Consider the following 22,633-nt stretch of genomic DNA (forward strand, 5'->3'; position numbering starts at 1 on the left):
ATTGTGGCAAAAGCTGGTGGCTTGCTGGGAGTTGCAGGGGGAGCTGGTAAATCCGGTGTGGTAGACCGGGGGGGCTCGGTGGGCGATGCAGAGGCCTTGTCGCTTTCCGATGAACTGCACGACGTTTGTTTTTAATGAAAGAGTAGATGCTTGATTAGTCTATGTGTTTGTTTACAACCAGTAGCCAATATTACATGTTGTTAAGGTTTTACGTTACACATAAGCACACACATAACTGATGATGTAGCAGTAGTAACAGAAAACACATAACTTTGCCTTGTAGTTTGACTCCGTTTCGCGGTGCTTGATGTGTGGTGCCAGCCACGATAAAAAATGATAAAATGCTGGGACTTTTTGGCCGCCTGGTTTTTTGCGCAGCCGGACAAATTTGTCCTGGAGGTTCTTCCATCTCTTCGTGCACTCCGCGACCTCCAACCCCGTGTTTTGGGCGATTTCTCGCCACGAATTGTTTGCCATTTGGCAGTCTTTGTAGTTCTTTGAGGAAGTATTGTAGATGTGGTCGTACTTCCTGACCTCCTCGATAAGACGTTCCTCCAGCTGGTCCATTGCTGCTATCGGTACACAAGAACTTTAAAAATGGCGGTGTAGGAAGAAAGGCCGGAAAAAGCAAATCCCGGAAATTACGTTCTGAGCGGACCAATCACAGCGCTTGCGGTCCGCGTCGACGTGACGCGTAGTTAGGATTTTTGGGAGGCGTAGGTACGGCGTAGGTACGGTGTAGGTACGGTGTAGGTACGGCGTCGGTACGGCGTCCACGCGAAGCAGAAGCATAAACTAGGCTTAACGGTATGGGATTTTACAGTACGGTATGGTGACGGTGTTAGTACAGTATACCACGGTATTTCACGGTGACTGTATTTTATTTTTTTAAAGATTTTTTTTGGTACTAGGGGCCATGAAATAACCAACAAAACAGACAAGTATCATTCTTAGAAGAAAAACATTGCTTTATTTAAGCAAAATGTGTGTGTGTGTCTGTCTGTAAACCACCATAATCTCTCTCTATCAAATTCGGGTTGCGCTTTGGCATGACGTCACTGCCATGCGCCAAACAAACAACTAATCTACAAGTGAACAAAGCGTTGCAAAGCGACGTAGTGATGCCTTGTAGATCTGTAGACAACAAGACCATGCCGTTCCATGGAGAATGAAAGTGACGTACAACAACAATAACAATGCTCAATGAAACATCGTAGACCGGCTACCCCAGCCAGCATGTCCATGTGGGCCCCACAAGGGTTAAATACGGGCTATGTGGGTACTGAGTGGGCATGGGCTTGAACTGGGCAAATTTTGGAGGTCCCATGTGGTTTTACTTACATGGGACCCACATGTGAAGCCCATGTGGGCTGGCTGTATGAGCCCCATAAGGGATGTTAGTGGGCTAAGTGGGCATGGGCATAAACAGGGCAAATTTTAAGGGCCCCATATTTTTTCAGAAACATGGGCCCTACATGAGGAGCCCATGCAGGCTGGCTAAATGGGCCCCATAAAGTATATATGTGGGCTAAGTGAGTCTGGGCTAGAACTGGGTAACATGGACATGGGCCCTATATGGCATATAAGTGGGCTAAGTGGGCATGGTATGGGACTGGGAAACACTCTGTGGGACACATTTGGTTTTAGTTATATGGGTGCCACATGAGGAGCCCACGCAGGCTGGCTAAATGGGCCCCATAAAGTATATATGTGGGCTAAGTGAGTCTGGGCTAGAACTGGGTAACATGGACATGGGCCCTATATGGCATATAAGTGGGCTAAGTGGGCATGGTATGTGACTGGGAAACACTCTATGGGACCCACTCTATTGGTTTTAATGATATGGGCCCCACAATTGAAGCCTATAAGGAATATGAAGCCCCTTTCAGACAGAATTTGCATGACTGTGTAAAGAAAGAAAAGAAAGTCTACCTATAAGCCTTGTTTGATTTACACACAAAAAACAAGACTTGAGAAGTACTTCCTCAGTGTCTGCTTTTACATAGTGAGTCAGCCCTTAGTAAACTTAAAGGCTCACAGATACGCATGCCAGGTGTGTGAACAGCACCATCAGCCTCTATTCATCCTCTGGTCTTAGTTTACGGAGCAGCTGGACTCCGTTCACACACTTTCTGCCTCTGATACTACCTCAGAGCCAGATCAATTCTGTGCTCTCCTCACACCTCTGGGCCAGATACAGATGATGGGGCAGACATTTAGAGTAATGTTTCCATCTTGGAAAGGCAATGTAAATTGGGACTTAGTTTTTCAGATACTGCCTCAAAACCGAGGGGTAGAAGAAAAATCCCTGAACGATTTGCTGGGACTACAGCTTGCCTAGAAATGTTATCTTTGGACATAACCATGCAAAATTTTGAAAATCAGTTGGAATGTCTTTGCATCTTAGCATAATAAACAAAGGAATGGGTATCATTAAAACAAGAATGTCAGAAAAAAATGCTATTTTTAATTTCATTAATGTTAACCTGTCTTTATAGGTTATCCCTGACAGGTGGAGGCACAGTCCGCCGTAATGGGAGCAGGCTAGAGACCCGAGCAGCAGCGTCAGCTGGGATGAACGGCTAATGTAAATTACTGGCTCAAAAATATACTTGAGTGAAGATTAAAAGAACTTAACCCTTGTGCCCTCATCAAATTTACTCCCTTTTGTACCCAAAAATGTACATGTCCAAACAACAACCAAAACACTATAAAATCCTCATACATCAATATTTTTTTCTACTTTTTTTTCATAAATCTCCTAAGCAACTTCAGACTTTCTCAAAACTACCAAACATTCAATAATTTTCAGGATTTTAACTCATTTAAATGCCAGTTTAACTATTTGAATGATTCATTTTTTAATTTTTTTTTACAAAAAAACACAAAAATTAAATTATTATTTATTATTATTATTATTATTTAATTATTTTCCATATAATAAATAGTAGGGTGATGGGGTTTTGGTGGTGATTAGAGTCTTGGATATGCCAAAGATCAGCAACAAAATTGATTTGATTGCATTAGTATTTTTCATGTAGTGTCAAATACTCCCTCCAGACACCTGGTGGCCAAAAATGCCTCATTGACTCCCATGAAAACCACATTTTTTAATCTCACTGTCATTGCAGTATAAAACCATACATTCTGGGATGGCAGCATTTCATTTTGTTCTGTTGTTTCTCTTTTGTTGTTGAAGTTTTCAAAGTTGTTGCAGTTTGCACAATAAATGTTCACATTGATAAATCAGATGTTGATTTAAAAATTATATCACACACACAGACACACACACACACACACACACACACACACACACACAGAAACCAATCACTCAATCTCCATAATATAACTGGCAAATATACAAGAATTTCATGCATCGGCCTACAATGTGAAAATGGTTGAATCTGGTGGAATACAGTGAAAATGTCAAATATCAATACTGTTCTTCAAAGTGAAATACTGACGTTCCAGAATGCATGGTTTTATACTGGAATGACAGTGGGACCCCATCACCCTACTATTTATTATATGGAAAATATTGTTTTTATATAAATAATAATAATAATAAATTTTTAATTTTAATTTTTGTGGTTTTTTTTGTAATGACATTCAAATAGTTAAACTGGCATTTAAAGGGTTAAAATCCTGAAAATGATCGAATGATTGGAAGTTTTGAGCAAGTCTGAAGTTGTTTAGGAGATTTATGTAAAAAAAGTAGAAACGAATATTGATGTATGATGATTTTATAGTTTTTTTTTTTTTTTAATTTGTACATTTTTGGCAAAGGGTGCAAAATGCACCAACAAAGTATAAAAGACATGTGAGTGTAAAATACACTTGATTTTAAAAAAAATCCTAAAAAGAAAAGTAACTGCAAAAATGGCAGAGAACCAGTAGGTGTGTTCATTTATTTTGAAAAGGTAAAAATGAACGTGTGCTTTCCGCCACATATGGGCATGGTTTCACCCCACGGTAACCATCCGCTTCACCAAGTAGTCCTACATCAAATTCAGTTCGTGATCGTTAAATTTAATTTGTTCATACCTAATTCCGACAAGTTAGAGTTTGACCATAATCGTCATACGCGTTGCAACGCAACTATTCGCAATTATTTGGATTTTACAGATTGAAAACCCGCTCCCTGGCATAACCGTTTGGCGCTCAGACTGCTCCTCGTCCTCGTCTCCTCTCCTCTGTTGCGGCGTAACTAAGGTAAGACTAATGATTTGTCGGCAGGAGTGGCTATTTACAGTTTGTTTTATGTGTGCAGAATGTAATTTATGTAATATGTTTGTCCTTGTTTTGCCTGTGCAGGCCAGGTGCACCTCCAGGTAGACAGAATAGCAACTGAATGCATCTCAGTTACAAGCAAATTTAGCAGATGTTGCTCTCATGTAGGCTTTTTCTGACCATGGGGTGCAAAACATGTTTAATCAGAAAGCCTTGCCAGTAAATAAGTAACATTGTGGCTTGGTTGCTTGTCATTTTATCACCCTAAGTGGCGAGCTGAGACTATAGTGAAATGCACAAAAATTTTAGCCCGTGTTTACACATTTAATGGCCTGTGAAAGTTAATGAATAAATATATTGTACAAGGCTTCAGCTATGTACATTTAGTAGCAGTGGGATGCAGCATTCTGTTGTCAATAAACACACATGTTGATGGTGCTGCAACCGAACTGCATAGCTGTTAAATGATTGGTTGAATGCCTGTCATAGAGTCCATGGATACCTATTTCAATGAGCTACGCAGTGGGTACACGTGGGACTGTTTGTTAGATGTTCAATATATCAAGGATTATTGATCTAGTTTTATTATGTGTCTTAAAATGGAGAGTATACGATTGTCAGAATTAACAGAACACAAGTAAGTGGATGAGGTGTGTATGAAAGATAGAGAGATATAGTGCTCAGTAAATTAGTTCAGTGAATACTTTTTTTCAATAAAGGGTTCTGTGATTCATTTTATGAATTTAACCGTTTGTCTAATTTGAACCTTGATTTAACTTATGGCTGCACAGTATAAAATTAAATGGTTTGAAGCGTGTGACAGTTTTGTCATTAACAGTGTAATGGCGTACATTCAGCAGAATTTAGAGACCAAGACTTATTGAGTTGTTTGGATTTTAATTTTCAGTTCAACTCTGAATTCAATGCATTTATCAACCACTAACTAATGTATTTAAATAAAGTTGATTCAGATTTTGCTATGGCCATCAAACTTATATTCAACACAGTTCATTATCATCTCTTGGATATTTGCATGTATGTAAAAGGAAATTTATTATTTTGGCCGATAAACCATACGCTTCTCTGGTGTATTTTTTTTTTTTTAGGACGGTTCTTCCATTGCATGCAATGATGCTTTGTATTGTATGTTTTTGCAGGTCTCTGAGCATCTGATATTTTGTGGGCATCACCAGTAACCAGAGTATCAAGAGGTTCCACAGAGGTTCTAACCCTAACAGTTCCAAAAAGGTAAATTAACACATGGACATATTTTGATGACACTAAGGGAAATGTTTTGAGGGGTTCATTGGTACTCTTTTGTTGTGGAATGTTGTCAATGTAGTATTTATTGCCGCCTTTCTCTGTGCTACCTCAGGATGTATAGTAACAGAGTCAAATAGAGTCTAAATGTCTCTCTGCATAGACAGTAAAGCCTGCAAGTCAAGATACATCCTCAGTCTTGATTTGTTCTGACAAGCTCCCTTGTAAATTATGTCCCTGGGATAATAGTGCTGGTCTTGTGCTTTTTGCAAACTAACTAAACATACCCCAAATTTAAAACCCAAATATCTGTGAGTAGACAAATAGTCAGGTATATATGTGTGTGTAAGTGCCAAAATATTGATCTGTCTGTTACAGATCAGAAAAATTGATTTCTATGGTAGTTCTCGAACAAAACGAAGACGCATTAAAGCCAAAGTTGCAGAGCACTTGCAGATGTTGGAAGACTCGCATGCCAAAGACAAAGTGTCTTCAAATCTGGAGTGTGTCGCAGAAATGAACAGCCAGATTCCTAATGAAGAGTTGGATTCTCAGACTCTGGCTTTTAACATAGAAAGTGGCCAAGAATCAGATTCTGAGATGTTCTACAGTGATAGCAGTGAAGAACTAAATTTGGATGGTAGCATTAGAGGAACTAATCCTTGTAATTATCTGAAAAGGAAATTAGCTGAATGGGCCCCAAATCACAATATTTCACACAGTGCATTGTCAGAACTATTGCATATTTTAGGGCAGTCCGGCCTGGATGTACCCAGAGATCCAAGGACTCTTTTGTCAACCTTAACAACCTGTGAAGTCAAAGAAATTGGAAATGGTAGCTACTATCATTTTGGAGTGTCAAATGCAATTACTTCACAGTTGTCACGTGAGTCAGATCCTTCAACAGACACTCTAACTCTACATGTTAATATTGATGGATTACCGCTCTTCAGAAGCTCCAAAATGGAGTTATGGCCTATTTTGGCCAAGATCAAAGAACTTCCAAGGTCTAATGTTATTATCATTGGTCTGTATGCAGGCCCAACAAAGCCTACTTCTGTTGAGGATTACTTAAACAAATTCATTCAGGACCTGAAGGTTATAACAAATGAGGGGTTGCATTACAATGGAAAGCATTACAATATTGCTCTGCCGGATGCCTTCATCTGTGATGCACCTGCCCGTGCCTTCTTGAAATGTACCAAGGGTCATTCTGGTTACAGCTCCTGTGAACGCTGTACAGAGCATGGGATTCACATGGACAATAAGGTGGTGTTTCCTGATTTGAAAACACCACTCAGAACAGATGCACAGTTTGCAGATATGATAGATGAAGAGCATTTTCATGGTGTTTCACCTCTACAGGAGCTTGGCATAGGGATGGTGTCAAGCTTTGTACTTGATTACATGCATTTAGTTTGCTTAGGAAATGTTCGAAAACTTGTAAGTCTGTGGATCAAAGGACCTTTAAGGTGTCGGATTTCTGCAACCACCATCACCATTATCTCTAACCATTTAAAATCAATTAGAGAACATCTCCCAAGGAATTTTTCTCGAAAGCCACGGTCACTTATGGAATACAGTCAGTGGAAGGCCACTGAATTTCGACAATTTTTGTTGTATACGGGTCCTGCTGTTCTTCAAGGACGATTAACTACACGGCTGTATAAGAACTTTATGCTACTGTCAGTAGCAATGAGAAATTCTTCTCAGCCCAGCCTTGTGTTCTGAATACTGTGACTATGCAGACAAACTATTGAAATGTTATGTGACAAACTTTGTGAGGATATATGGACCAGAGCACCTTGTGTATAACACCCACAGTCTTATACATCTGGCTGATGATGCAAAAAAGTTTGGTGCCTTAGACAGTGTTTCATGTTTCCCTTTTGAAAATTATCTCGGCACATTAAAGCGGCTGGTAAGAAGGCCCTAAAATCCTCTACAACAAGTTGTAAGGCGTTTAGGTGAAAAACCTATCCCCTTTGAGAATGGAAGGGAAATGAGGAATACGCCTCAACAACCACATCTCTATGGTCCAACTCTCCAAGAGTTCCCTGCTCGTGTACAATACAAGAAGTATAGACATGAGGGAAATATTATTTCATGCTCTCAAGGCAACAACTGCTTTGATGTTGAGGGCAGAGTTTCTGTTGTGCGGAATATTGTAGAGGTGTTATCAGGAGCGATGTACACTGTGTGTCAGGCTGAGGGGGTAGAGCGGTCGTCCTCCAACCAGAAGGTCGGAAGTTCGATCCCCAGTCTTCCCATCTGCATGCCAAAGTGTCCTTGGGCAAGATACTGAACCCCAAAACTGCCCAATAGAACATCAAAAAAGTGCTAGCTATAGAAGCACTGTATGAATGTGTGTGTGAATGGGTGAATGGAAAACTGTAGTGTAAAGCGCTTTGAGTGGTCTTCAAGACTAGAAAAGCGCTATATAAATACAACCATTTACCATTTATCTTGTGTGGGGAGCAGAACAGTGACACAACTCTCTGACCAGCTTCATGGTGTGCCTGTGACTGACTTAACAAAAAAACTCATACTGCTTCCTATACAAGAGGGGTATGTGGCTTTTCCACAGTTACACGATATGTGATTGACCTCATGAACCTTGCAGCATGTCCCTCTTCAGCATTGTGGAGTTCAGCGATGAAGAATCCGGAGAAGGGAAGACCGTAGTGGATATAGTCCCATTGTGTTGGTTCACTGATGAGGACAAGACGGAGTGTTTTTGGCCATCAGGCCTAAGTCTTAATATCACTAAGGCAGTTAAGCAGCAAGTCCAGCCAGATGCTTCATGGAGGACATACAGTGTGCGTGTTATTGGAAATGCAGGTAAAAAACATATTTTTGGGGTGTGGGATAAGTGAAGCTGTATGAGATTTGGACTAACCTATACTTTTTTTTTTTTTGTCTTTTTAAGATACATATGGAGATGCTCGGCGTAAGCTTGCACGAGCAGAGGTTACATCTGATCTCCAAACAGACAATGACATACCAAAGAAACGACAAAGAAGGTAATGTTAGTGTACTTAAACCTTTTACTGTCCTCAGTGTAATTTTATAATTTACCTTAGCAGCACAAAAAGGAAGATTTTACATATTTTAACAGTTTTATATTGTATAATGATAGTTGTAGGTTTGCAACTGTATGAAAACATATGACTTATTGAGTTATGAATTATTTTCAGCCAGCATCACTAACAAGTTCCTGCCTGTCATCGCTGACCCATGACTGATAATTTCACATTTTGGACTCTGAAATCAACCATCAACTTCATTTAATAATTGTTTGATTTCTCAACTGGCCCATGCTTGTTTTTTGGTTATGTTGTGAAGTGCTGTAAATGTGTCACAACTGGCCAAAAGTCTAATTTTCATCAAGAGTGCCAGGCAGGTTGTTACACAGTTTCATCATAAACCATGGTAAACAACATACTGTATACAAAAATATCGATATAACGTATAACATGGTGATAGGCCATTAAAGGCTCATATTTTATTGTGCTTCCTTAAACTTTTATGTGTATGCCTGTAGTACTTGGACCAACAGACAATACTGACACATTTTAGAGTCCACCAAATTCTAATGTTTACAATCTGACTTAACTATCCAAAACGAGACCACTCCTTCAATAATGCTTAATTGATAATTAATGTTAATATTGTCCCAGTGTATTTACCAAGACATTGCTATGTGTAAGGAACTTGTAAATAACCTTTAAGTGTTCAAGTTTTTTATTATTTGCTAAAGTATCTTCTACCTGAATGTAGGCCACCCAAAAGAACCCAGGTTCTGTCAAGTGAGGAGGAGGCTGAGTCATGTGATGAGGACCTAGTGCCACCTTGTCCTCCCCCTGAATTTGGCAGACATTCAGCAGTTGGATACAAGCCTAATATCACCTTGAGAGTGAGTGTGGCCCAGAATGTTTGAAGCCCCAGCGCGGCCCTGAGTGTTCGAAGCCCCAGCGCGACCCCAAGTGTTCGAAGCCCCAGCTCGACCCCGAGTGTTCGAAGCCTTAGTGCTTCCTCAAGTGTGAGCAGCCACAGTGACATTGAAGGAGCCATGTTTGTAAAATTAGTAACCCTCCTGGAAGAAGTAAAGGACACTCAAAGAGTACATGGCAAAATGTTGAATACACTGCTGAAGCAGAAAGTGGCCGTGCCAGTGTTGGAACCACCGATATTTCCATTGACCACGATCCAAGACGTGCAGGCCATAAACGAGAAGCTCAGCGACTCGGAGTTCATGTCTGGAGTTGTACGTTCAAACTCTGATACACGTTTAATTTAATTTGTATTTGGCACTGAAATATAATCTAAGCTGTTAACTGATTACTCTTCTTTCTTTCCTGTGCCTTTCACTCCCTACACTCAGATTGCTATGGTGGGAGAAATAGGAGGTACTTCATTGGATGATGCCACCAGGAGAATGATGGCATTCCTCATGTCCAATGAATTGGCACTCCAGTTCAACCTTTTTGGACGGCATGGCAAGAACAAGTTCAGAGAGCTGTGTCTTTTCGACGTCATATACGGTAAACTTCAGTTAATGTTACCTCATGTAACTTTCTTTATCTTTGTAGCTTAAAATGTTGAAATTTGGTGAAATATCTGATCTACATAAGTAGATGCATGCTCCAGCTTACAGCTGGCCTAAGTTGTAAAAAAGGGGCACAACAAATATATGCAGAGGCCACTGTTTGTAGTTTATGCGGTTTTCCATATTCTCTTCATGGTGGCACATGAACTTTGTTATTCTGTGCTACAACTTGGTGATGTGTTTTCTTTTTTAGCTTTGTGTAATTAGACAAGTAATGATAACCCTTCCTATACTTTAAAAAACTGTACCTAAAAGTTTTTAATCACTCATAACCTTCATAAGGTTTTTTAAGGAACCCAATACTTTTCTTCATCAAGGTAGCATGAAATTGATCAAATGTTAAATACTACTGTCTATTTTAAGTAATTATTATTAATATTATTTTTATTATATTACAATTCATTTTCCATTGATAAATAATTTCCATTCCATTATTGGTTCTGTATATGTTCAACATTCTAAAAATATGGTTAAAATGGTTGTGGATGAGTTTAAAAAGCAGTTAAGCGATAAATAGATGTAATGCATTTATTTTGCCAGTAGGTGTCGCTTCTCAGTGTCAAGTTTGACCAGAGTTCTAAATTTTTGCTCAGTGAGTTCCTGTGAAGAAAGAAATTGCTGTAACACTGATAATAACTTTTCCCACAAATGACCAATGAAATTTAGATTGGACAAGTGTGCTGGTCAATCCATTGGACTGTACTCCTCCAAAAAAAAAAGATAAAGAAAATTGCAGTGATTACAACCTTTAGAATGGCTCTCTTTTTTTTCTGTCACAATGGTTTGATAATGTAAAACTTTGGCTAGAGTTATTAAAATGGCTCTTGTGATTTATTTTTAGGAGCACTAAAGAGGAACACATTGACCCAAGGAATCACACAGAAGGATGCAGAAAGGGCCGTCTCCAAGTGATTCATCGGAGCCCGTGACAGAGGTGGAAACAGAACAGTAAGAGCTCAGAGAGAGCTTCAAAAAAAGTTGGAGGGTGGGGAACTCCGCCAATAGAAAGAGTCCCAATAGGTAAAACTTTGCACCCAGGCTATGTTATATTGAACTTGAGCTTGTTCAATTTTGGACTCATTCAGTTTCAGAGGTCAAAGCTTTAGTTGTCACCTCAAGTTTTTCTGCCCCATTTCTCTTTTTTAAAAACAAGAAAAAAAAGACTGCAGCTCAAATGTTTTATGTTTAAAACAAAAACATGTTTTTTTAAACATTAATTGAAAACAACTTTATATTGTGTTTTTTGTATCACTATTGTTTTGTTGTATTTACTTAAGAGGAACTATGCAAGACTTTTACCTTTATTATATTTAAATTATTAATTTAAACAGCTTCGGAGTAATTGTGATGGTTAAATGACTTGCTACGGGGAGAATGGAGGCTCTCTGCCTTCTACCTAGCATCTCTTGGCCGAAAACGAACCCTGCAGGTTCAGTGCCTCTGACCCGGTATCCCAGTTCTCATCACAGCACCACAACACAAATGCGCCCTGTAACCCATAATCTCTTGTTTATGACAGATAAAACTACACAAATATACACATCATAACATCCTTTATGATAAATACATTCACCGCTCCATGGATTGTGTTCTTGTCGGCTTTGTTGAAAACAAATGCACATGGCCAGGTGGGAGAGAGAGGAGAGGAGGGTTAGCAAAACAGCGAAAAAGTCACCATCAAAAGTGGGGCCTGAATGGGTCTCAGATAAATTGCCCAGTTGGGCCACATTTAAAATCCAGTCTGATCCCTCTTCGTGCCCATGTGGGCAAAGATATGGGGCCTACATGGGTCCTGTGCAACACACCAAACTGGGCCCATCTGAAACCCAGTCAGAACCCACTTGAGGCCCATATGGGCAAACACAGGTGAGTCCACTATGGAAACTGCGGACAAACCCACTTGAAACCCATAATGTTGCCTATTTGGGTCCCACTTAAAGCCCAGTCAGATCCCTCTTAAAGTCACACAGGTGGGGCCTGAATGGGTCTCAGATAAATTGCCCAGTTGGGCCCCATTTAAAATCCAGTCTGATCCCTCTTCATGCCCATGTGGGCAAAGATATGGGGCCTACATGGGTCCTGTGCAACTCACCAAACTGGGCCCCATCTGAAACCCAGTCAGAACCAACTTGAGGCCCATATGGGCAAACACAGGTGGGGCCACTATGGAAACTGCGGACAAACCCACTTGAAACCCATAATGTTGCCTATCTGGGTCCCACTTAAAGCCCAGTCAGATCCCTCTTAAAGTCACACAGGTGGGGCCTGAATGGGTCTCAGATAAATTGCCCAGTTGGGCCCCATTTCTGATCCCTCTTCGTGCCACTGTGGGCAAAGATATGGGGCCTACATGGGTCCTGTGCAACTCACCAAACTGGGCCCCATCTGAAACCCAGTCAGAACCAACTAGAGGCCCATATGGGCAAATACAGGTGAGGCCACCGTGGAAACTGCGGACAAACCCACTTGGGACCCTTATCTGCAGCCCAAATTTAAACCTTATGGGCCCCACATGGACATGCTGGCTGGGACAGTGGGATTTATAATGATTCATCTTACCTGCTTGGACTTAAGCTGTGCATATTCTTTTTTATGCCACTCGCGGAGATGGGACGTCATGTTAGATGTATTCGCCGATCTTGCAACTACTTTCCTGTTGCATAGTTTGCAAGACGGCTCTCCGTCGTCCTTTATGGATCCATCCGGTTGTTTTCGGTAGCTAAAAAACTCCCAAACAAATGAACGGAGTCACTTGGCCGGAGGATAAAGAGGTGGTGAAGTAGGGGACACCGGGTCAACCGGGCCCGTGGGTAAATCTGCCTCTGGTTCGGAGTCTGCCATCATCAAGCCATGCTTTTTTCTAGCTTCCTGGATCATGTGGGTCTTGCATGTGTTTACCAAAACTACCTTTTTGATTGGACTGTCACTGAACCAACTAAAAGACGCTGACCATGCAGCCTGCCCTGAACTAAATGGAATATACATTTGAGCAGCACACAGGTAGGAAACGCTTTTTCAATCTACTGCTGCAGCTGTAAAGTTAGATTATAATGTGACTGAGTGACGACCGACCACCACTGATCTTAATGTGAACGTGAAGTGAAATGCTTTATTTGTTAGTTCCCTACTCATGTAAGTGGAGTTGTGCCGGCAGCGCCGCATAATATTAAAACCATCTCCGTGAGCTTGGAAATCTTGCGGTGTCACCACTGCGGTATACCGAAATACGGTACACCTTTTCACCCCTAGTGTCAACACTACCAGAGAGTACAGTATTCCCACTGAAGACTGTCTCAGATGTTCAAGAAATGGAGCAGAAATTGCAGACCCCACCTTCCACAAAGAAGTGGTATGTATGAGCTAACATAACCATTGAGAATTTCACCAAAAGAAGAAATCAATCAACTCTTGGACTTGTAACTGATGTGTTTGTGTCAGTAACATCCACTAAGCAGGAAACTGGAATTTCGAGGAGTTCAGTTGTTTGAAGTTGTGTATGGTATGTTTACTTTCTATGGGATCAGGGCTGCAACCAACAGTTATTTGTGATTTTCAACAGATGTTAAATGCAATGCTGAGTGATGTTATTTTTATGCAATCATGTATTGAACCACCCATGCAATAGGATCATGCTTATGTAATGTGAGACTGAAGAGGAATAATATTAATCTGTGCCTTAGGGCTCTATTTTTGTGAGAGTAATGGCGGAACACAAAGTCCCACAGGTGTCACACAGCGGTGAGGTTTGTCTTGTACTGGGTTTTTGTCTCGTGACTTCCTGTTTTATTTTGAAAATTAACGCTCCTCTCGTTTCAGGTCACTTGCCCTTCCTCATGTGTCACCGCTCTGATTGTCTGATCATGTCCACCTGTTGCTCATTACCTTCATGTGTTTTATAGTCTGCGTCTCCCTGTGTCTTGTGCCTGAGTGTATTGTTTCTGCCATGCACCCCAGCCAGTCGCCACAGTCCATGTTGTCTCTCAGCCTTGCTCGTCACACGTCACATAAGCCCGTTTGCTTTACCTCCAGTGGAGTGATCTTTTGTCGGTACTTTCACAGTTTAGTGTTGTGCGTTTCATAGCCATTTTCATAGCCTCCGTAGGAGTGATTTTTTGCTCTAGTTAAGAATTTTATAGTGAGTAGTAGAGCCTCCGTTTTTTTAGGAGTGCGTTTTCATTTGGTCTTTTCTGAACCGAGTTTGGTTTTCCTCCTTAGGGAGTGTTTTGAGTTTGTAGTTCTTAGCCCTTTTTGTTTTCCTCCTAGTGGAGTGATTTTCTGTTTCATACATTTCTCTTTGTTTTTTTTTTTTGTTTTTTCTTTCCCTCCGTCACGGAGTGGGTTTGTGTTTATTGAAAGAATTATCAAATTGTTTAATTTTGGATAATTCTTCATAGAACTGATAGCTTTATTTCATAGCCTGTTATTTTGGTCACTCTGTCTGAGGGGTTGAAGAGGGTTCAAAATAAAGCTTGAATTAACAGTCAATCCTCTGCATCTGAGTCCTCCTTCAAGTCCAGGCCTGACAGAACAGCCCTCTGTGCCCAAGAGGCCCGTCTTTCCCGTCAGGAGGAGTTTCAGACAGCTATGGCTTCTCAGATGGGTCACCTCTCGTCTCAAATTCTGACTCCCCATGCTTTCCCCACTGACCGCTCCAAGATAGCCTTCAAGATCTCCCACCTGGCCAGAAGAGCCAAAGCCTCAAGCGTCACTTTACCTCGGCCCCCATCCTCACCATGCCAGACCCTCGGAGACAGTTCGTGGTCGAGGTAGACGCCTCAAACGAAGGGATCGGGCAGTTCTCTCTCAACGGTCGGAGCAGGATGGAAAGATGCACCCCTGCGCCTTCTTGTTACGGCGGCTGTCCAAAGCAGAGCGGAATTACGATGTCGGCAATCGGGAGCTGGTGGTCAAGCTCGAAGTGGAGACACTGGCTTGAGGGGGTTAACCATCCATTCATCGTCTGGACTGATCACAAGAACCTTGAATACATCAAAAAAGCTAAAAGACTTAATTCTCGCCAGGCCAGGTGGGCGCTGTTTTTTTACAGGTGGGTTTTCTTTTTCTCTTTCATACAGGCCGGGGTCCCGGAACGTCAAACCAGACGCCCTGTCTCGACTCTTTGACCCCAAGCCTGTTCCAAGGAACCAGAAACTATCCTCCCACTAACCTGTGTGGTTGGAGCAGTGACTTGGCAGATAGAAAATGAGGTTAAGCAGGCTAATGGTGAGGCTACACCACCTAGTGGGTGCCTAGAGAATCATTTGTTTGTCCCAGTTGATTTGCGCCCACAGGTGATCCACTGGGCCCACACCTCGCTGCCTTCCTGCCGTCTGGGAGTTCGGAGGACAATGTTCACCATCTCTCAGAGGTTCTGGTGGCCATCCATGGAGCCGGAGGTCCGGGAGTACGTAGAGGCATGCTCAGTCTGCACCTGAAACAAGACGTCCTCCGGGTCACGCATGGGACTCTTACAGCCACTCCCCATCCCCTCCAGACCGTGGTTCGACATCTCCATGGACTTCGTCACAGGGCTCTCGGTTTCTCAAGGTAACACCACTATCTTCACAGTGGTGGACAGATTTTCCAAGATGGCAAAATTTATTTCTCTTCCGTAACTGCCCTCCGCCAAGGAAACGGCGGAGATCATGATGAACTATGTTTTCAAGGTTCATGGTTTTCCCAAGGACATTGGCTCTGACCGGGCCCCAGTTTGTTTCCCGGTTCTGGAGGGAGTTCTGCCGGCTCATCTGAGCTAAGGCCAGCCTGACCTCAGGATATCACCCGGAGGCCAACGGCCAGACAGAACGCCTTAACCAGCAACTGGAAACTGGCCTCCGGTGTCTGGTCTCCCAGAACCCCTCTACATGGTCTGGGTAGAGTATGCCCACAACCTACTGCCCACCTCAGCCACAGGTATCTCACCTTTCAAATGTGTATTTGGTTACCAGCCCCCCTGTCTTTGCAGACAATGAGCCAGAGGTGTCTGTGCCCTCTGCCCATGCCATGATTCGTCACTGTCGCCGTATCTGGGCAGCCTGCCCCCGCCTACCAGCCGGGTCAGAAACTGTGCCTCTCTGCTAAAGATCTCCACCTCAGAGTCCCCTCCAAGAAGCTGGCACCACGGTTCATGGGTCCCTTCCCCATCACCAAGATCATCGGTCCTGCAGCGGTTCGCCTTCGCCTGCCTCGATCCCTCCGTGTTCACCCTACCTTCCAACGTAAGCCAGATCAAACCTTCCACGGAGTGGGTTTGTGTTTATTAAAATAATTATCTTATTGTTTAAATTCTTCATAGAACTTATAGCTTTTTTTCATAGCCTGTTATTTTAGTGACTCTGTTTGAGGGGTTGAAGAGGATTTAAAATAAAGCTTGAATTAACATGCAATCCTCTGCATCTGAGTCCTCCTTCAAGTCCAGGCCTGACAACAGGCAGGTTTGATGGTGAGAGATAATATGTAAAAAACATGCAATCTTCTATTTTAGTTAAATTATACAAAATATAAAACTGATCCCATTATTGTGAATAGAATCAGATTCCAGACTGCTCTCTCTGTGTGTTGGTCAAAATGTATTTCTCCACTGAACCAAATGATGCCTCACTTATTACTTACTGTCTTTTGGCAAACAAACATTAAATGAGGACAAAATAGAAATCATACTAGTTAGCCCTAAAACAAAAAAAAAACACTGAAAGTCTATACCTCATTCAAAAACTCACTGCGGCTCAACTATTAACCAAAACCAAGAGTAGAGAGCACATGGCACCCTGTGACATGAAGGTTTCATTTTAAGGTCTTCCTCTTTGTGACACTTGTGGCCTTTCTGTCAAACAGCAATGGCGTGCCCCTCAATGGAAAGCCAACAAACAGTAAGTGGTTACAAGATTACTGTACATGTTACAATCTGCCTCAAACTTGACATCTACATTGAAAGTCACCTTGAACATACCTCAAGTACAATATTTGACAGCTGAGGCAAAATGGCTCAACAGCACAACCTTCAATATTTCATTAAAATAGCCCTTGTGCCTCATTTGAGCTATAGCTACAAAATTTGGTCGGCTTATGTATCATTCCAAGTCCTACAATATAGTCTCTTGGTGTCCTGTCCTAAACACAGCAGAAGGTCTGCCATTTTGGATTGAACATGCTAATTTGGCCTTATTTCTGGCATTATCACACATGCTACAAAATCCTACTCCTCCAACAGATTTCATCCTATCAACTTGAAATGTATTATATCATCCAGTGGATGAGTCAAAAGTAAAAAACCTGGGTGAACACTGATTTAGAACTAGACTTTAATTCACACATCAATCAATCACAATGATTGCCTTTTATCGTTTAAAAAACATTGCAAGAAAAAGACCGTACCTCACTCTGGCAGTTGACACATTCTTTTATACTTTCTCCCCTGTCTACTGCAATGACCTTTATTCAGGATTACTGGCAAATCCATTGATCAGCTCCAGCTTGTACAACAGCCAAAGTTTTAATGAGAAATAGGATAAGAGATCACATTACTATGGTTTTAGCGTCTTAGGGATAGTCGAAAATTTTTAATTCACTCCTCATCTACTCACCACTATGCCGATGGAGGGATGGGTGAAGTGTTTGAGTCTACAAAACACTTCTGGAATCTCAGGGGTAAACTTTGTTGGAGCCGAATCGGATACAATTGAAGTAACCGGTGACTTATACTTTAGACTTAATAAAACATCAGAAAAAAATAACATCCCTTCATACTGCTTTTCGATTAATAGTTAAAATTTTCTGTGAGCTTTTGTGAAGGGGTGTGTCTGTGGCATGATAGCAAATTTCGCTGATTCACCAGAAAACCTCAAGTGCTTATAACATCCATGTATATTGTCCCATCTGCCTCCAACTTAAGATCCATATAATAATTGTCAATAATAGCCACAATGCCCCCCAGCTGTGATAAGAAATGTCATGTTTTGCATTTTGGTGTAGTGCGGCTAGCCTGTTTATATTTCATATGTATCAGGTAGTAAGGAGAGCCTAAAGGAATTGATGATGCAATGCCATGAAATTTGTGAGTTTTTGTCAGAGGTGAGTTCAGGGTGCGGCAGCGAATTTAGATGTCTCACAATGACACTTCAAGTAGCTGCAAGTTCCATGGTTTTGCTCGTCATTGTTAAACGTCATATGTGTGATGAGGGTCTAGCTCTGAACACATCTTTATGCAAATATACTCAAATAGTCACAGCGCCTCGTAGCTCTGACAGCAAGAACCATCTTTTATACTTGACATGCTATGCTTAGTTTGTTCATTTGATCCACCTCAAAATAGGTCTGGGAAGCCCTGAGGCGATGGTGATGCCAGGCTCTGACATTTAAGCGTTTCTGTTGAACGGTGATGGCATGACCTTCAATTGAACGCCAACAAACAGGAAGTGGTTTTGACATCACCGCACATGCTCTAATCTTTCTCAAACTTGTACGATGAGAGTCACTTTCATACTGTTAACACACCACACGGACAATATTTGGCACCTGAGGCAAAATAGGTCAACAACACCACTTGCTGGAAAAGTCCCTCTGGTTCAAATGTCATAGGATTTACCTGAATTGTGAGACATAAAGAGCAAGCATTTTGCCGATGAACGCAGGGACAAGCTCTAACATCCTTCCCATCGAGTCCCAATCGAGTGCCTCTTGGTTGGGACGCTGCAGCCTTAGCGCTGTCGCCAGGTGAGGGCCTGCTCATTCTTGCAATTCTAAGTTATTATTATTATTATTGAAATTAATATCTACCCATCTATACTTTAAAGTACATCAATTTGATGTGATATCTTTGTTTTAAACAAACTGTCTGGACATGCTAAAAAAAAAAAAGAGTGCTTGATGATCTCTGTTATTCCTCCAAATATTATTTTAGTTATATGTTTTCCAGTTTTATCTTTGTTTACTCATAAAGGTGCAAATGTATGACCGTACGGCTAAAGTGATGACAAAATGTAAGTTGCTTCAACTTTCAACTTTCAAATACACTGCCTATAGTTCCAATCAATTCCATAAAATCAGTGGTGTTCAGCTTTGATAATAAAAAAGTTAAGAGAAATGGTTTTACCTGCTTGTACAGCCATCCCTGTTTAGACACATCTGCTTTGAGATTCCTACGCATGCAGTTGGAGCGCTTCCCAAAGAAAGCTGCCTTTTTCAGTGCACAAGACATCTGCAGGTCAGCAGCGAAATGGAAGAAGAGGAGAGTTTATTTATTTGTTTAGTATTTATTTAACAAGATCAACCAGCTGATTCCAAAAAGTCTATCAATTAATATCTCACCAACTGTTCATCTAATTGCCTTCACACTTGGCATGCACTTGCCAAAAGAAGTGCAGTGCCACGTTTGTTGCCATTTGGACACACAATATGTTCAATATTAATACAAATTACCAAACAAGAGTCCTGCAATCTAAAGCAGTCAATGTGTTTCTGAGGGGGGTGCTTTTACAGTCTGTAGTCTGAGTTGTCTCCTTCTATGTCTTCGGATATACTACAGGAGTGGTAGCTAACAGGGTCAATCGTGGGTCAATATCATTGCCAGATCAATTTGAGTATTACATTTTTTTTCACCTAAATTCATAGAATTACTACCACTAAGATCTTGTCAATTGCTTAACAGACCTATGAAATAGCAGCATACCATCTATGAAAAAGAACAGTTCAGTAAATCATTCAAATGTGTATGAGCCATACACATGAACAGTGCAGGTCACTTTAATTTTATAAAAAACATTGATTATTAATTTTATTTGCAGATAAACCAGGTAAGACAAACAAAGTTTAATGTCCAGCAAACAAAGGAACAATTCTGAAGTTCCTCAGGAGCATTACCACAAGCCAAGCAAACAGCATTGATAAGGCACTGACCTAGTTTATTAAATACCTATCAAATTCTGCTACAATGTTAATGTATTGCGATTTGACAGATAAAGTGAATAAGTACATTTCTCCAATCTGTGTGTGTGTGTGCATGCGTGTGTGTGTGTGCATGTGCTTACCTGAGCATCAGACTGGGCTTCTGGAGAAAGGTCTGACACCACACTGGCACTTTTTGAGTAAGTGAACTTTTCAATAGAAGTATTCACCTTTGCATTCATATCAAAATCATAGTTCCTGCACAGAGAAGCAGAGGCTCTCCTATCAGTACATTGGTCATTTGTACTTCCCTATTATTTTAAACCTTTAGATAGAACCATCAAACATTTGCTATACAAAATACAAATGGTACAAATCTGATCTACATTTATATGCCAGGTTGTAATGGGCCTCAATGCGACTACATTATTGAGTACAATGAAAGAGAAGAGACCAATGTTTACATTTACCTGACAAGGACCTCTAGTGATCATGTGAATTACTGTTATCTGTCAGAGAGGATGATGGTGTTACAGCATGTGACTTATGCTGCAGACCATATACTGCAGTCAACAGTCAGTGTTGACTCATGACTTTGCCATGACAAAGGCAAATAACCTGAGTTGTAGTTTGGAGGGTTAGTTTAGTTTTCAAAGAGAATTACTAAGTGGAGGTGGCCACGGCACAGCTAATGGCTTTTAGTGGCTGTGGGGCGTCTGTGGCCGAGCGGTAAAGCGGTTGTTATCTAAGTAACAGCTGACAGCCATCAGCTGCACTGATTTATCCACTGGCACAGCTGGAGGTGCCCTCAGGGCTTCACACACTAATACACTCCATCTGACATATAATACATAATATATATATATATTTTTAATATAAATGGAGTAGTTTGAAGTTGTTAGATTGTCTATGGGCTCAAAAAACAGAATCATGCTGTTGTACAGTCTGATGGCAGTAAGCAAAAGTAATGCCTGGAGTGCTGTTTTGGACCTGGGTTGGATGAGTCTGTGGCATGGTGAAATGGTAAATGCATTGTATTTACATAGCACTTTTCTTGTCTTGATGACCACTAAAAGCACTTTACAGTACATTTTGCCATTCACACACACATTCATATTGTGCATCTATTAGCAGCACTTTTTTCCTATGTGGGGCAATTCAGGGTTCACAATCTTACCCAAGGATACTTCAGCATGCAGATGGGGAAGACTGAGCTCAAAATACCGACCTTCTGGTTAGAGGATGATTGCTCTACCCCTCAGCCACAGTCGCCCAACTTAAAATGTCTTTCCATATTTATGCAGACGATACACAAATGTACTTATACATAAATCCATCTGACCTTGACTCAGTTGCCTCACTGAAAACTTGTTCAAAGGTTGTATTTGTCATCTGCACAACAGATACAGCGTACATGTTGGCAATGAAAATCTTAAATCCCAGGCACCTCAAGCAACTCAACATGTAATAGTGTCAGAAGATAATAAAATATGAGTAACTAAAAATACAAAATAGCAATACACTATTGCAAATAAACAAAAAAGTACAATGTCATTAACTAGTGCAAAAAATAAAATAATCACTAAAAGGTGCCAATAAACATTATAATAAAACATTATAAGGAGCTAAGGTGAATATAAACAGGTGCAGTCATGATTTAGCAGCAGTTATGGGGAGGTATGAACAGATATGAATTATTGCACTCATTAATTTTTTATGTAGCTTAGAAATTTGATGAAGAGAAGATGTAGCAGAATGAGAATTATTATAGACTAAATAGATAAATATAGTTCTTTGTGTGTATGAATATTATAATGTTTAAATGAATATGTTGCTATAAATAGATGTAGTGACTTTCACAGAGCTCAGGAGTTCAACAGTCTTGTAGCCTGTGGGATAAAACTGTCCCTGAGTCTGGTGGTCCTGGTCCGGATGCTGCAGTACCGTCTGCCAGATGGCAGCAGACAGAAGAGTTTGTTGCTGGGGTGATGGGGGTCTTTTAATATCCTGTGAGCCCTCTTCCTACAACACTGGGTGTAGAGGTCCTCCATGAATGGTAGCTCCGTCCTGGTGATGTGCTGAGCAGTTTTCACCGCCCTCTGTAGAGTCTTACGGTTGAGGGCGGTGCAACTGCCGTACCAGGCCGTGATGCATCCGATCAGGATACTCTCGATGGTGCACCTGTAGAAGTTGCTGAGTATCCTGGAGTCCATGTTGAACCTCCGTAGCCTGTGGAGGAAGAAGAGCCGCTGACGAGCTGTCTTTGTGATGACTCTGGTGTGATGAGTCCATGTCAGGTCCTCAGTGATGTGAACCCTGAGGAACCTGAAGCTGCTGACTCTCTGCACAGGAGTCCTATCGATGGTGATGGGGGCGTGTCCATCTCTCTGCTTCTTCCTGTAATGCACAATCAGCTCCTTGGTTTTGCTGACGTTGAGATGGAGGTTGTTGTCCTAGCACCAAGATGTCAGGGCTCTGACCTCCTCTCTGTAGGCCGTCTCGTCGCCGTCTGTGATCAGGCCGATGACGGTGGTGTCGTCAGCAAACTTGATGATGGTGTTGGAGCTGTGTGTGGCCACGCAGTCGTACGTGAACAGGGAGTAGAGGAGAGGGCTGAGCACGCAGCCCGGGGGGCTCCGGTGTTGAGGGTCC

At 41.5% G+C, this 22,633-nt stretch overlaps 1 protein-coding gene across 15 annotated transcripts in view; it reads right to left on the reverse strand.

The window, feature by feature from the left end:
* plekha6 (pleckstrin homology domain containing, family A member 6) overlaps window positions 1-22,633 on the reverse strand; it is a 200,083-nt gene that overhangs the window by 116,078 nt on the left and 61,372 nt on the right. For 12 of the 15 annotated variants that reach the window (XR_011239274.1, XM_069514544.1, XM_069514540.1 and 9 more), the window contains 2 exons: window positions 20,125-20,239; window positions 19,191-19,295 (listed from right to left, as the gene is read on the reverse strand). The exons of 2 other annotated variants lie outside the window; for them this stretch is intronic. Coding sequence is in view for 12 of the 13 variants with exons in the window: in XM_069514544.1 (XP_069370645.1) it covers window positions 19,191-19,295; window positions 20,125-20,239 (220 nt within the window). In the remaining variant the exon portion in view is untranslated. Of the gene's footprint in view, window positions 1-12,658; window positions 12,725-19,190; window positions 19,296-20,124; window positions 20,240-22,633 lie in introns of those variants that run through there. One more of the 15 variants, XM_069514577.1, reaches the window with a different exon arrangement.

The sequence above is a fragment of the Paralichthys olivaceus genome, chromosome 2 (genome assembly GCF_024713975.1).
Source record: "Paralichthys olivaceus isolate ysfri-2021 chromosome 2, ASM2471397v2, whole genome shotgun sequence".
NCBI classification, from domain to species: domain Eukaryota; kingdom Metazoa; phylum Chordata; class Actinopteri; order Pleuronectiformes; family Paralichthyidae; genus Paralichthys; species Paralichthys olivaceus.